Source organism: Lissotriton helveticus, chromosome 11, assembly GCF_964261635.1.
Source record: "Lissotriton helveticus chromosome 11, aLisHel1.1, whole genome shotgun sequence".
NCBI lineage: Eukaryota > Metazoa > Chordata > Amphibia > Caudata > Salamandridae > Lissotriton > Lissotriton helveticus.
This window is the reverse complement of record NC_136072.1, coordinates 401101964-401115720: the sequence shown is the minus strand read 5'-3', so window position 1 is coordinate 401115720 and position 13757 is coordinate 401101964. Positions and strand designations below refer to the sequence as shown.

The 13757-nt window shown below is 48.5% G+C and overlaps 1 protein-coding gene across 5 annotated transcripts in view; it reads right to left on the bottom strand.

The window, feature by feature from the left end:
• DZIP1L (DAZ interacting zinc finger protein 1 like) overlaps nt 1–13757 on the bottom strand; it is a 796975-nt gene that overhangs the window by 642810 nt on the left and 140408 nt on the right. For all 5 annotated transcript variants that reach the window (XM_078665844.1, XM_078665841.1, XM_078665843.1 and 2 more), the window contains exon 3: nt 3540–3624. In XM_078665844.1, the coding sequence (XP_078521970.1) occupies nt 3540–3624 (85 nt within the window). The remainder of the gene's footprint in view (nt 1–3539; nt 3625–13757) is intronic.

The window sequence follows — 13757 nt, the reverse complement described above, 5'->3', positions numbered from 1 at the left end:
GAATAATCTTTAAAAAGTAATTAATTGTGTTCAATGTTCACTGATCACAGTTTTGTCAAATGCACATCAAATAATACATTTATCGCAAATGGAACAGTTCTCGATGGCAATGGGATATTGGGCCTCTCCCTTCCGTGTCAATATCCCCATTGCAGACACTTGTATATGTGTGTTATAAATTACTTGAACTGAGAATGTGTGCTCATATGAACAAATACATTTCGATAAGTGTACACAATACCTTTCCAAAGCCTACTCATCTTGGCAAATATAAAGACATATGTAAATATGTAAATCCGTATTTGTAAAGCGCGAACTACTCACCCTTACGGGTCTCAAGGTGCTGGGAGCCGTTGTGGAAATTAAGTGAGCTATTGCCCAGAGTCACATGGTGCTGAGTTGAGCTGCTGCCGGAGCCGGGGATCGACCGGCGGACCCTGCGCTCTGAAGTCAGCTGCCCTGGCCGCTGCACCACACCTCTCAGACATGCTGTTAGAAGGTGGTTCTGACTATCTGAGTCGCCCGGATTTTTAGATTTTTGAACACTTAATTGTGGAGCTTTCACTGTGGGAGAGCCTCATAAATTGGGACTCAACCACAGTGAACTCATGATGGAAGAGAATGCATGTGGATTTTACCGGTGTCCACCTGGCTTGACTAGGCCGCAGCACTGCCTAGGCACCGGGCTGATTACATGCAGACACGTGTACATGCGTGTGCACACGTGTAGGGGCTGCGCAGGGGAGATTCCTGGCGTGCCCAGCCCAGGAGCAGGTACAGATAGAACGGTGTAGCAGGAATTAAGCAGAGCAGGGTGCGACATGGAATAGGCTTTATACAGTGGGAAGAACCTTGCCAGGGAAAGTCAGTGTGCTTTACTGTTTTTCACTTCATTATTCTCCTATGAGGGTGAGAGCACCTGGGCTAGTTTCATTTGTTTAGGGCCTTCAAATTCCAGACATGCACTATAGTCCACTGTAACTTATGTGAGAAGAAGTATTTTGCAAAGTCATACTTGTACTGCTTTTGGGTCATCTAGAAATTTCATATTTCTCTGAGTCAGCTCATAACCAGGACCTGGCTAGGTCTGACCCTGCCAGGCTGAATTAAATACCTTCCTCCTCAAGCTGTAGCATCAGAGGCCCAGCCTTGCACAAAAAGCATTCCATGGGCGAAGGCCTCCACTCCATGAACAGAAGATGGGTGAAGCTACCGGTTCATCCATCAGCAGCTGGCACCTGGTGCCAGGCACCAACAAACATACCCAAAGGCCTGGGTAGGAAGGAGGGAGCGAGGCAGGGAAGTGATGTGTCACTGTTTGATAGGCCAAACAGAGACTTCCTACCAGCTCCTCTCCCAGAAGGTAGGCAACCTTTGACCTCTGCGAGGACCAACGACGAATCGCGAGGGGTCCGCGGCCGGTCTCCAATATGCCGGGAAGGGTCAGGTCCCGGGGGCTGCCCCTGAAAGAAGTAAAGCCAGGGAGCGCCGTCGCACTCCGTATGAAAATGCCACCTAGGGGTGCCAGGAGCACACCCTGAACCCCGAGGTCATCGAGGGAGGGGGAACGCGGCAGAGAAGAGAGGTCGGGGGCCCAGGACCCCCAACTCCGGGCCCCAGTTATGGCGCTGAGAAGGAAGGGGCCCACCGTCGCGCAACCCCCCTCGCGCGTGAAGAAAAGCCGGGGCCTGGGATCCCAACTCCAAACAACGAAGCCAAGCCGGAGGGCGCCATCAAGCCTCCCCTGAAGATGGCGCAGAGGCCCGGGACCCCATCCCTAGGCCCGAAGAGAAGGAGGAGGCCAGTGGAGTGCCGCCACACTTCCCTGAGGTCCAGCCGGGCCGGTGGGAGTCTTCGCATCTGCCCGCCGGAGCGGGCAGACAAGAACTGCAGTGCCGAGGATGCTGCCGGGGAGGGAGCCGGCGGGGGAAGCCGGGGGTGGGAGCCCCGGGCTGTCCTCCAGCGTGGGGACCATGAGGGAGTCCTGGTGGGACTGGGACCCTGAAAGGAAGAGGAGGTGCCAGGCCCCCGGGTGGGACCAGGCCCCCGGAGCAGCCAGGGTGGGATCCCCGAGTTGCCCACACTCAACTAGGGGTCTGGGTGGGATCGGGCCCCCCACCGAGATTGAACGCAGCATAAGGCCACCAGGAAGAAGGGCAGCATGGCTCACTCCAGAGCAGCAGGAGATCCGCCACTCTAATATTCATGGAAATGAAGCGCCCCATAATGCCTTGCAGGCCCAGACCGGCCTGCAAGGAAAAGCAGCTTCAGGAGGACGGGGTCACCGCCAGGTGAGTGCAAGGGTGCGGGGGGTAGCTGCAGGAGCAACGCAGTATCCCCCACCATGAAGATGGAAAGTCCCTTGTTAAGTCTCTGGGGACTTCATAGAAATAACCCCTCAAGGGCTCAGCCAGGCGTCAACAGCATCCTGTGGCTGGAACTTTTGTTCTTCAGCTTTGGGTGCCTTAGGGACTTCGCCAAAGGGATGAAGGGCTGAGTTGGGGATGTCTGGAGAAGGGCATCCCCTGGAGGTGAAGAGGTGTAATTGCACCAAAAATGCATTTACTAACGTTATTCCTTTTAGAGGGACTGAAAGTCACATGTGTTATGTAAAATACCTGTCTTAGGGGACATCATAAGCCAAATGGGGTTATGTTGCTGGAGGTATCTGCTAGGGTTTCTGGCTGTATTTGCGTAATACTATGATTTGACCTGTGATGCCTTTTAGAGGCTGTGATTGCAATGCATTACAACTGCTATCAACTATGAGTACCTCACTTGAAGTGATGCCCAAACATGTATTCTTGTTACTGCGTTAGGGGAGGGACAGCCCAGACTGATAGCTACTAAGATGTAGAGGTGCATACTGTATGGTCAGTATACCAGGCCCAGTCAGGGTTATGTGTCCCCAGGGCAGGTGTACCTATTTGTAATACTTGTTGAGATGATGGGATGGGTCGCCATTGGGATGGTGCCTGTTGGCAAGGCCCTCGATCCAGGTTGTGTCAACCCTGTGCATTAGGGGGTGAGATGATGTGCATACCTGGGAGTGGTGGTACTAGACCCCACCCCCCCGCCCTGCGGAAGGTGTGGAGAAGTTATGCAAAGTCACAAAATAATTCCAACAGCTTATGTATATTTGTAAATTGGTGCATAGTATTAAGTAGTGTATGTGTTTAATAAATGTACTCTTACTTTTATAAAGCAAAGTACAGACTGGACAATCAATTATTGAGTGTTATTTCTGCGCACCTGTAATGGCCATTACTAGCCCACACCACCTCTGTTGAGTAAGCCTTAGGCTGCTCTGCAACGCTACCCTCTGAGAGTCAGGCGCTACACTAGGGTGTTTGGTTCCCAGTGAAGGACAAATGTGACATGTTATTTGTGCAGGCCTCACAGAAACTGCCTCGTTTTCCAACACATGCTGATTGTCTTTATAAACTTACCACAAACAAGACTCAGCTGCACACTCAAATCTTTGGCTTTAACATGGTGACATAGAGTACACATCTCACCAACACTATGCTTGCACTTACCAATCTCAGTGACCTCAGGGTGTCGGCGTTCCACATGGCAATCGAGGTAGGAAACTTTTGTGAAGGCTTTGTCGCAGAGTTCGCACTGCATGAGAAATGAAAAACACTAGTGTGACACATGCGCGCATTTTTTCTTTTTTTTTTTCTGCCTATTCATTTTCCTCAGTCAGTATATCACAATGAGGTACTTTTGTAGTAGAGTGTTATTGCTAGGAATGAAATGGTTACTTACTAATAGGAGTAGTTTTGCAACATGAAGAGTTTTCTGGATTCACATGCTGTACATTATTTCAGGGTCGTGAGATGTCAGACGGCACCCCAGAAGTCCCCATGCCTGGGCGCCATCTTCAGATTCTTTTTTCCCCTTGACAGCTTTATTAGTTGGAGCTTCCTCTTCTCCTGATGCGTCCTTAACCTTACCAGTTTGTCCCCTCACATTTCTGGGGAGGGGGGTGGGCTACATGTGAATCCAAAAAAGTTGAAAGTGCAAAACTACTACTACTGGTAAGTAACCATTTTGTTTTGCAGCATCAAGCCTTTACTGGATTCACATGCTGTGCATTGATTCTATGGCCGGACCCAGAGGCGAGGGTTAGGCTTTTCTCTCCTTGTTTAGTTTTACAGCAGTCTGTCAAAACAGAACACGTAACACTTGGGCTACATATCCATGAGTCTAAAACAATAACAAAGTTCTAGGACCAGAAAGTCCATCCAATCAGGGACTTCCATCTGACATAACCGTTGTTTCCCTTCCTAGGACTTTCCCTTTCACTATTTGTCTCAGTTATCATTGCAATCTTTACATACATTTGTACCCAGGCTTCCCGTCGCACTTACAGTGTTTTAGGTCGAGCCTAGACAGCGCGCATGCGCTGCTCTAGGAAGACGACCTTTAGGAATCGCTCTGCCCTTTTCACACGCTTGTGCGTGTGAACTGGCCTAAGGCTTGCGGTTACGAGCAGCGGCGCGCAGTGTGCCATCTGTTGTGTCTGATTTCACACAAGCGCGCGCGCACCACTCTTTTGTTTTATGGTGCACCCTGCATGTTTGGTTCCATGAGGACAGAAGTCATTTGGTATTTTTTTTTAACTTTATGCAGTGCACACTGTTTCTTCTGCACAATTGTTGCGTAACTTTTAGCTAAAGGATGCGGGGTATTATGTGTGTGCATTATGATTTCCCTATATTTACGCTTTTGATAGCGTGCATTAACTGCCTCTGTCTCCTGACACGCCATTTACTCAGAGTTCAGTTAGTATGATAGCAAGCAGACATTTCGGCAATGAATATAATTTAAAATTATTTTTTAATTGGAGGCACAATGGGGACAAGAAGAGCAGGTTATACGCCACACATTGTGTACATGTATTGTTAATGCAGGACCTCAGGTTTGACGATTCTTTTGGGTTGGTCGCACGGCTTGAAGATTTTGCCTTTTTAATTTTCTCCCGTGCAGACCGTGGTATTGTGTAATGTTTGGAATCCCCGGGATTTTCTGCACGCCTGCATTGTCGCGTGCTGCCCTGGAAATGCAGCTCAAGCACGAAAATAGGAAGCAGTGCAACCTGCTGTAAATCTGTAAGCGGTTGAAGTTGATAAACATTAGCTCAGCATAAAAGGCATTAATTTCCCAGCGGAGCGGCAGTCGCAGCCAAGACACAAACACACGTGCATTTTACATGAATGAAGGGAATGACACGCCTCGGTTATTCTTTCCAGCCCTGCTTCGGGAAAGGCATATTTAGCCCAGTCTCTCATTTCAGGGGCTCTTCTGTAGTGAGGCGACTGGGGTACATATGAGGCGGACACGATGCGTGGTTTAAAGTATTTATTTTATATTTAGAGAGCGCCGGGGAAAAGCTCCGGTTCGAAATGCGGCTGGGCAATTATCTTGCAATTGCCGCCGCGCTTCCAACGTTCTACGTCATCTTGTGACATAAAACACTAGAGTGCAACACTACATATCTCCCCCCTTTAGCAACACTGCAAAGAATTATAACAATAACATAGTGCTGAAAATGTTATAGTCCATGATGTTAGAAGGTTAAGTTTTCATGTCAAACTCACATTACTTTTTTGGCAGTACAACGGTCCTGCCTGTGCAGGGTGTACGTGTCCTAGCATCTCTGCTACCACTGGGTAGGGCATCATTAGGTGTCTCCTGTAGGTGGTCGCTGGTGTCCCGACCACATGCACCTTGTTCTTCTTGCTGTGCCTGCCACTCAGTGTCTTCTGAATTCATCTGTGTTCTGGTGGTGATCGCCTCTTCTGCTTTGATGCCCGTTGCGTCACTACTTGGTGTTTCTGTGTCCCCATTAATGTCTTCCTCCTCCAAGTTACCATGATTGCTCTCTTGCGGTAGTGTCGCTCCTGTCTCGGCCCACTTCATCACTTTGTTACACCTGGCCATTCTGTCTTGGGACCATATCTTCCTGTCGGTTATTAGGGCAGACCTGGTGTAAATTTCTCATACCTGCAGGGGCGTACTGTACTTGCTGTCGCCCTTCCTCCTCAGCTGAGCGAGCTTCACTCTGACCCATTCCCCCTTTCCCAGCGACTTTTCTTTGACCTTGTGCATTCTGTTGTGGTGGTCCATGTAGATCTTCTGTGCTTTTTCCAGGTTGTTGCGTACCACTGCTGGTGCCCATTTGCTCTGTACTGTGCGTTGTTTCCATGCCACATTGTCCTTGGTAAATGGGTCTCGGCCCCTCAAAAATCTTGAATGGGCTATAACCAGTCTTGGTGGGAGTGATTCGATAAGCCCATATTGTGCACTTGAGTTCTTTCTCCCGGTTCTTTCCTACGTTGATGGCGGACTGAATCGACCCCATAATAACCCTATTGAATCTTTCTGCTAGGCCGTTCCCGGCAGGATGATATACCGGGGTGTGTTTAATCATTATTCCATCCCATTCCATGAATGCGTTCCATTTGTCAGACGTAAATTGAGGTCCATTGTCACATTTAATGACTCGTGGAATCCCTTCTCTCAGAAACATGGAAGTGAGGAAGGCGAGTACAGCATCTGTATCAACTGTCTCACATATCTCAATTTCCGGCCACTTGGAATACCGATCGACGAGCACGATGGCATACTTGGATACACTGTGCGCGTCTAAAATTGGTCCTAATGTGTCCACAGATAACTCATCCCACGGGTTTACAGGGTTGGTGAATTTCCCTAACGGGTGTCACATCCTGGTCTGTGTCTTGTCAGCATTGCTGCACTGTGCACATTCTCTGACGTGTCTCTCCACCTGGCTGTCAAATGCAGGCGACCAGTATGTTTCTTTGACTCTCTGTTTTGTTTTCACTATGCCTAGATGTCCTTCGTACAGTATGGTGAGTAACCGTTTAACCAATCGGCCTGGGGCACTACTTTGTCACCTCTCAGCACAAATATCTCATTGTCCGCTATCGACAGCTCTTCCCGAACTTCGTAAAATTTCTGCAGTTCTGTGTCCAAGTGTTTCTTCTCTGGTCATCCTACTACTATGAACCATTTGACTGCTACGAGACTTGCGTCCTCTTCGTATGCCGTTCTCCGCTCTTGTGCGCTTATGACTGCCTCTTGGTCCTCCGTGAATGCTATGGTGTAATCGACCTCTTCCGTTGGTGTAGGTACGTTTTCCATTGCCTCTGCCCTGCTGAGAAAGTCGGCGACTTTGTTCTTGGTGCCTGGAATGTATTCAACATCATACACATAATCCAGTAGCCGCAGGGTCATTTTTGCTATGCAGGGCGTGGCAGTCGCATGTCCTCTGGGTGTGAGTACTTTTACTAATGGCTTGTCCGTCCTGAGTAGGAATCTGGAGCCCCACAGGAATTGTCTGAATCTTTCCATTGCCCAAATTGCTACCAGCATCTCCTCCTCCACCACACTGAATTTCTCTTCATTCGGAGCCAGGGATCGAGACGCAAAGCTGACGGTTGTCATTTCACCCTCATCGGACTTCTGCATCAGGACAGCCCCAAACCCTCTGTCACTCGCATCTGTGGTGAGAATGGATAACGTCCGTTGGTCAAAACCGTGTATAGGTACGGCCCCACAGATGTCTTCCTTGATTTGTTGAAATTCATCCTGAGATGCCTCTGACCAAGTGAAAGCGGTTTTCCCTTTTAGGAGCTGACGCAAGTTGTGTGTTTTTGTGGTGAAATGAGGTACAAATTTGCTGTAGAATTCCGCCATCCCTAGGAAGTAACGGACGTCGTCCTTGTTCCTGGGAGTGGGTGCGTCCTTAATGGCCTTCGCATTTGCCTGTTTAGGTGCAATTCCTTTGTCGCTTATTTCGTGGCCCAGGTATGTGACCGATGATACTCCGAACTTGCACTTATCCCACTCTGCGGTGAGGCCATTTTGCCTTAGTATGCGCAGCACCGTTGAGAGCTTGGCGTCATGATCTGCTTTGGTTCTCCCCATGACCAGGATCTCATCTTGGAAATACTGCACCCCTTCTGTGTCTCTGAAAAGCTTATGCATTAATTTCTGGCAGACCGCTGCGGTCGATGCGAGACCGAACAGCATCCGCCGGAACTGATAGCACCCAAACGGCGTAATGAACGAGGTCAATTTCTTGCACGATGGGTGTAGTGCGATCGGGTGATAAGCAGAGGTTAGATGTATGGTGGAGAACCATTTGATGCCCTTAGTCAGGGCTAACATTTCATTGATCCTAGGCAACGAGAACTTGTCTACCAAGATGTTTTTATTGAGTTCTGGTAAGTCAATGCAAAGGCGTACCTTTCCGTTGGGTTTCCTGCCTACAACCAGGGGCGCCAGCCACTCTGCGCTCTCGAACGGCTCAATCACTCTGTTGTCTTCTAAGTGTTGCAACTTTTGCTGCACTGCTTCCCTACTCTGAAAGGGAATGTTCCGTACCTTGTGGCTCACTGGTTTGGCCCCCTCCTTGAGGCATATTTTGTGGGTGAACTTCAACAATTTGCCGATGGTGCCTCCTAAGACTGTCGGGAATTCAGTCTTCCACCGATCCGCTTCGTATGCCTGTGCGGGGCTCGTCATTAGGACTTGCGTTGTTCCTCCTGAGCTTAGTTGAATTCCAAGTTCCCCTTGATCCACCCATCCTAGGACTGAGGGTCCTTTCTCCGCCACGTAGAGCTTCCCTTCCGCCGTGCGGCCTTTGAATTCAAATTGTAGGGGGTGGTACCCCACCATGGGAATGGACTCTCCTGTGAAGGTAACCGGATGGATGTCCGGGGCCAGAAGATGTGTGCCAATGGTCAGAGCGAAGTCTCTGTCCCAAATGCTACGTTGTATGATAGTGTATGGTGAACCTGAGACGGCGACCATTTCTACTTGGACTCCCCCATGGTGAGTTCGCACAGCGGTTTACGTGTCCGGGAGCAGTCTATGCCTAAGACTTGGTCGTCTATGCACAGCACACTTTCATCGTCGTCTTCGCCACCTCCCTCTTCTGTCTCTGACTCTTGCCCCACATATCTGACTGGCATTTTCTTGGGTTTGCGCCTACAGACTTTCTCAAAGTGTCCCATGATCCCACAGTATAGGCACTTGGCTCTGAAGGCTGGGCATCGTTTGTCGGTGGCTGCGTGTGTCCTATTGCCGCACCTGTAGCAACTGTTCCTGTCCCCTCCTTGGGGCTTCTGGTTTGCGGCCGTCTTTGGTATATATTTCTTGGGCTGCAGAGAGCTTCCTGCAAACGGCTGCTTCCGCTCCTGGGGGGTGGCTTCTGTGACCTTGCTCACTGGGGCTTTATTGGTAGTGTCCTTTTTGGCGGCTTCCGCGCACGGCTTTGAGAATTCTGCCTTTTTGACCATGGCCACTATCTCCATGAGAGGGGCTTCTCCGCTGACCCATAACTTTTCATGAATGGACGTGTTCACTGTATGCATGATGATTTGGTCCCTTATGAAGTCATCATGGAGTCCTCAGAATTTGCAGGTGACAGCCAATCTCTTTATGTGCAGACTCTCTTCATTATAAAGTGGCACAGGAATATGTTTAGCCATCGCCCTAGCTAAAAGGGCACCCTAGATATGATATGTATTGATAAGGGATCTACTCATCAAAAAAGCACTCTCCCTACCAGGATGTCACATATTTTTCGGATAGTATAGAGAGAAAAGGCACTGTGCTTTGAGATGTTCTCAATTGCTATCTAAACATACCTACTTTCAACTGGGCATAAAGATTTCTTTGACGACTATTTAGGTAATTAACGACATCCAGTCCTCTCTGGAATTCAGGCCCTTGTTAACCATGTCCAATCAGCATATATACCACTGTTCCCTCATTTTTCTACTTTTCTCAACATTGCCTCCTCTCCTGCTGTATTTGATTTTCTCCAATACAAACCACCAAAAGTCTTCACATTTGTGGTTATATTGGACAAAATGAGATGTCAGCGGTGCATTTTCTCTGCGAGTTCGTATAGCTGATTTGTGTTCTGTTAATCTGTACCGCTGCTCACGACCTGTCTCGCCCACGTAGCCGAGGCCACACGGGCAGAACAGGAGATAAATTATATTTTCCGTCCTACAATTCGTTAAATCTTTAGAGAAAAAAGTCAAGCCCTTGTAGGAAACTTCTTTATCAACTCTACATTGTTCGCAGACTGAAAAGGAACCACATTTGTTGTTCCCAATTGCTTTGGTCTGAAATAGTGTTGTTTGAATATTATCTTCATTGTCCCTGTAATATGAACCAGGGAATTGCGAAGATTAACATTACGCTTAAATGCGAATAATGTTTTTTCAAATGGCCTCTCCCTGTCTCCGTTAATGATTCTCCAGTTTCTGTTAATTATATTCTTGACTTGGTTACTAACTAATGAAAATGTACTCAGAAATACTACTTTATCAGTATTGTTGGTCTTGTTTTTCTGTTTGTTCAGATCAAGCATAGCATCCCTATTGTAGAATCTTGCTCTCTTAAAAGAGTTTTTAATTAGTTTCTTCGGATAGCTTCTAGCCCCTAACTTCTTCTTAAGGTCTTCAGCATGTAAATAAAAGTCATCAATTGTTGTACAATTTCTACGCAAGCGCAGAAATTCACCAAAGGGGATATTATCTCTCTGGGCTTTGGGATGATGGCTGTTGTAATGAAGTAAGGTGTTTTTATCGGTAGGTTTCCCAAACAATTCTACTGCTAGTGTCTTATCATTATCTTTGATACAGATATCCAGAAAGTTAATATGTGAGTGTGGAGCAGGGGTCTGGGCTGACCGGAATAACAGGCGGGGAGGCCGGATGTAGTGTGCTATGGTCAGCGACTTTATTGAAAGTTCAGGACACAAGTCTTTCGGATCAAGTGCTGTTGGATGAGTCCCGGGTGGATATGCAAGGTTGGGGTAGCAGAGATGAGGGTCTGGCGCGGCGGGGTCGTCTGGATGGGGTCCTCTGCTGGGCCGATGTCGTCTTTTCCAAGGTAGGGTACAGGTACTCCTCGGAGGTATACAGGGGAGAGAAAAGCATAGGGCTGTTAGTCCTGGGCGAAACGGACCTCTGAGTACTTCCACCTACACCGGGGTGTGAGGGAGTCAGAAACCGAACGTGAGGAAGGGACGGTAGGGTAGGATGGACAAAGGCAGCCAAGAGAGGGAACGGGAAAAGGGTGTTGCGTGTAGGGAAAACGGTGCTCGGGTCTTCTCTACAGTGCCAGCGATAGACTGTAATATACAGTGCTTTCGTGCTCGTGAGGCCCTATTTACAACTAAATACAGGGGAAACACGGAGAAGGATAAAGTGTACTCACGTGCCCCGCCGCAACTTTCCTGCGAGTTGCGGCCGCTCTCCAGCCACCTCCTGAGGACGCCACCAGTCTTCGGTCCAGACGTCCTCTTCCTCGTCCTCGTCTCGGTTCTTCCGCTCTGCTCCGCTCACTGTCAGTGGTTCTTCGCTTGCCGCTGTCTCCTGCCACGAGTCCGCTGCTTGGAACGCCTCTCCTTCCTTGCTGACGGCTTTTCTGTGTTCCGGGAAGGGTTCCGGAAAAGCACTTCCGGGGTCAGAGGCGGTCGTTTCCGGTTCCTCAAGTGTCGCCTCACTTCCGGGGTCACGGGAGATTGCTTCCGGTCCTTCGGGTTCGGCGGTTGCTGCCGGTTCCTGTAGGGGAAGAGAGAGGGGAGGAGTCCTGTTTGATAGGGACGCTGCATGACCGGTCGCGGAGGTCAGGGACCCCTGGCTCGGACGCCGCCCCGGGGAGGTAAGGGCTGCTTCTTCTCCACAGTGAGTTACTCCATTGAGATGTAAATTTGAGATTCTGATCTCCCAGGTTAAGCCAAGTTATGAAATCCTCCAGTTGGTCACTGGTACCCCTCCATATCAAAATGATGTCGTCAATGAAGCAGTACCAGTGACTGATATTCTCAAAAAAGGGGGCCATTTCATAAAAAATATGGACCTGTTCAAAATGGCTGACATACAAACAGGCCAGTCTCGGGGCGCAAGTTGTGCCCATGCTGGTCCCCTTAATCTGATGATACAGGTCTCTCTTGTAGAGGAAGAGGTTATTCTTGAGGACCAAACTGACACAGCTCATGATGAAATCAATGTTGCCTCCACCCAGGTCTTCAGTTTGCAGGATGGACCAGATGGTTCTAATGGTATCTTCTTGGGGTAAAGTGGTGTATAGGGCTTCAATATCCAGGGAGACCAAAAATTGGGTCACCTCATTGAAGCCCAAACCCTCAAAAGTAGCAATAGCATTTGCAGAGTCTCTCAAGTATGATCTTTGTTTGGCAACAATAGGTTTTAAAAAAAAGTCCGCATATTTGCTGAGGGGTTCAAAACTCGAGCCAATACTACTAACTATTGGTCTCATGGAGGGGGGTCAATGAAATCTTTGTGGATCTTAGGCAATCCATAAATTGCAAGAGTGATAGGATCGGAGTTAAATAAAAAATGTAATTCTTCCTCACAGACCCAGTTCTCGCTTTTAGCTAGGTCTAGCATTTCATCTACCTCTCTTTTGAGTTGGATATTCCTGGAATGGGACCCTTGTATATAGTGTTTTTTTACATTGAGGAGGTTCAACATTTTATAATCATAGTCTTTATAATCAAAAATCTCTACCCCGCCGCCCTTGTCGGCGAGTTTAATGACAATGTTGTGGTCCTCCGTCAATGTTTGAAGCACCTTTCTATGTTCTTGTGAAAAATTACTCCTAGATTGGTTAGGGCGATAAAAAAGATTTTTTATCTCTATCGCAACAGATTTTTCAAATATCTCAATATTACTATCTACTTGTCCAAGAGTCGGGGTAAATGAGGATTTTCCCCGAAACCCTGTGATGTTATAATTGGGACGATCCTCTCTGCTAAAAAATCTTTGAGCCTAATCTTTCTAAAGAACAATTTGAGATCCTTTTCAAATTCAAATTGGTTCGGGACTATAGTTGGTGCAAAGCTGAAACCTCGCTCTAAAACCTCCCTTTCTACTCTGCTAAATATTTTAGGAGAAAGATTGATTATAGGGATTTTATCTATCGCCAGTATCTGCGATTCCTGGTCTGTAGGTATTTGTGGGGGGGGATAGTTCCTTGCTGGTACGCCCAGACGTGTGTCCCTTGCTCACTTTAATGTAATGTGTAATGTGTATACTTGTAAAGCGCACTGTTGCCAGTCGGCATCCTGGCGCTATATACCGCTGGGGAACCCGTTCTGGCTTTCCCTGTGGGATGGTCCCTGCTGGGAATCCCCAAGGTGGAGCCAGGCATCCCCGGCGTTGATGGGACCGTTGTGGAGATTAGGCAAGCTGATGCTCAGAGTTGCCGAGTGGGACCCCTGGTTAGAGTAGGCACCGAGGCGAGAATTATCGAGTCCGCTGACCCTGGTCCACGACCCTGCCGCGTCAGGAATCGAACCCTGGTCCCGGGCCGACTTCTGCTTCCGGGTCTGCCGCCTCTAACCAGTGAGCCACACCACTCCACTTTGCCACTGGATTCAAGATAGCCTGGCTGATGAGGGTTATGAACCTGAAACCGGTTCCAGGATGCTTGTTTCCAGTCCAGGGAAGACATGACTTGGTAGTTCCGGTTGGACTGTTCCCATGAGGCACAGGGTCAGGCTGATTTGCAGATGGCCATGTCTGAACTGGGGTGGTGGAGTGAGCTAAAGAATGATGATGGATTAAACCCATATCAGTTGACTGGGGGTGAGTGTTTGATTTGCTTAAACGCTCCGTCTATCATACCCTTTGGTACGGCATTCTTACAAGGGCATTTGGGATCAGTTTAATCAGCAC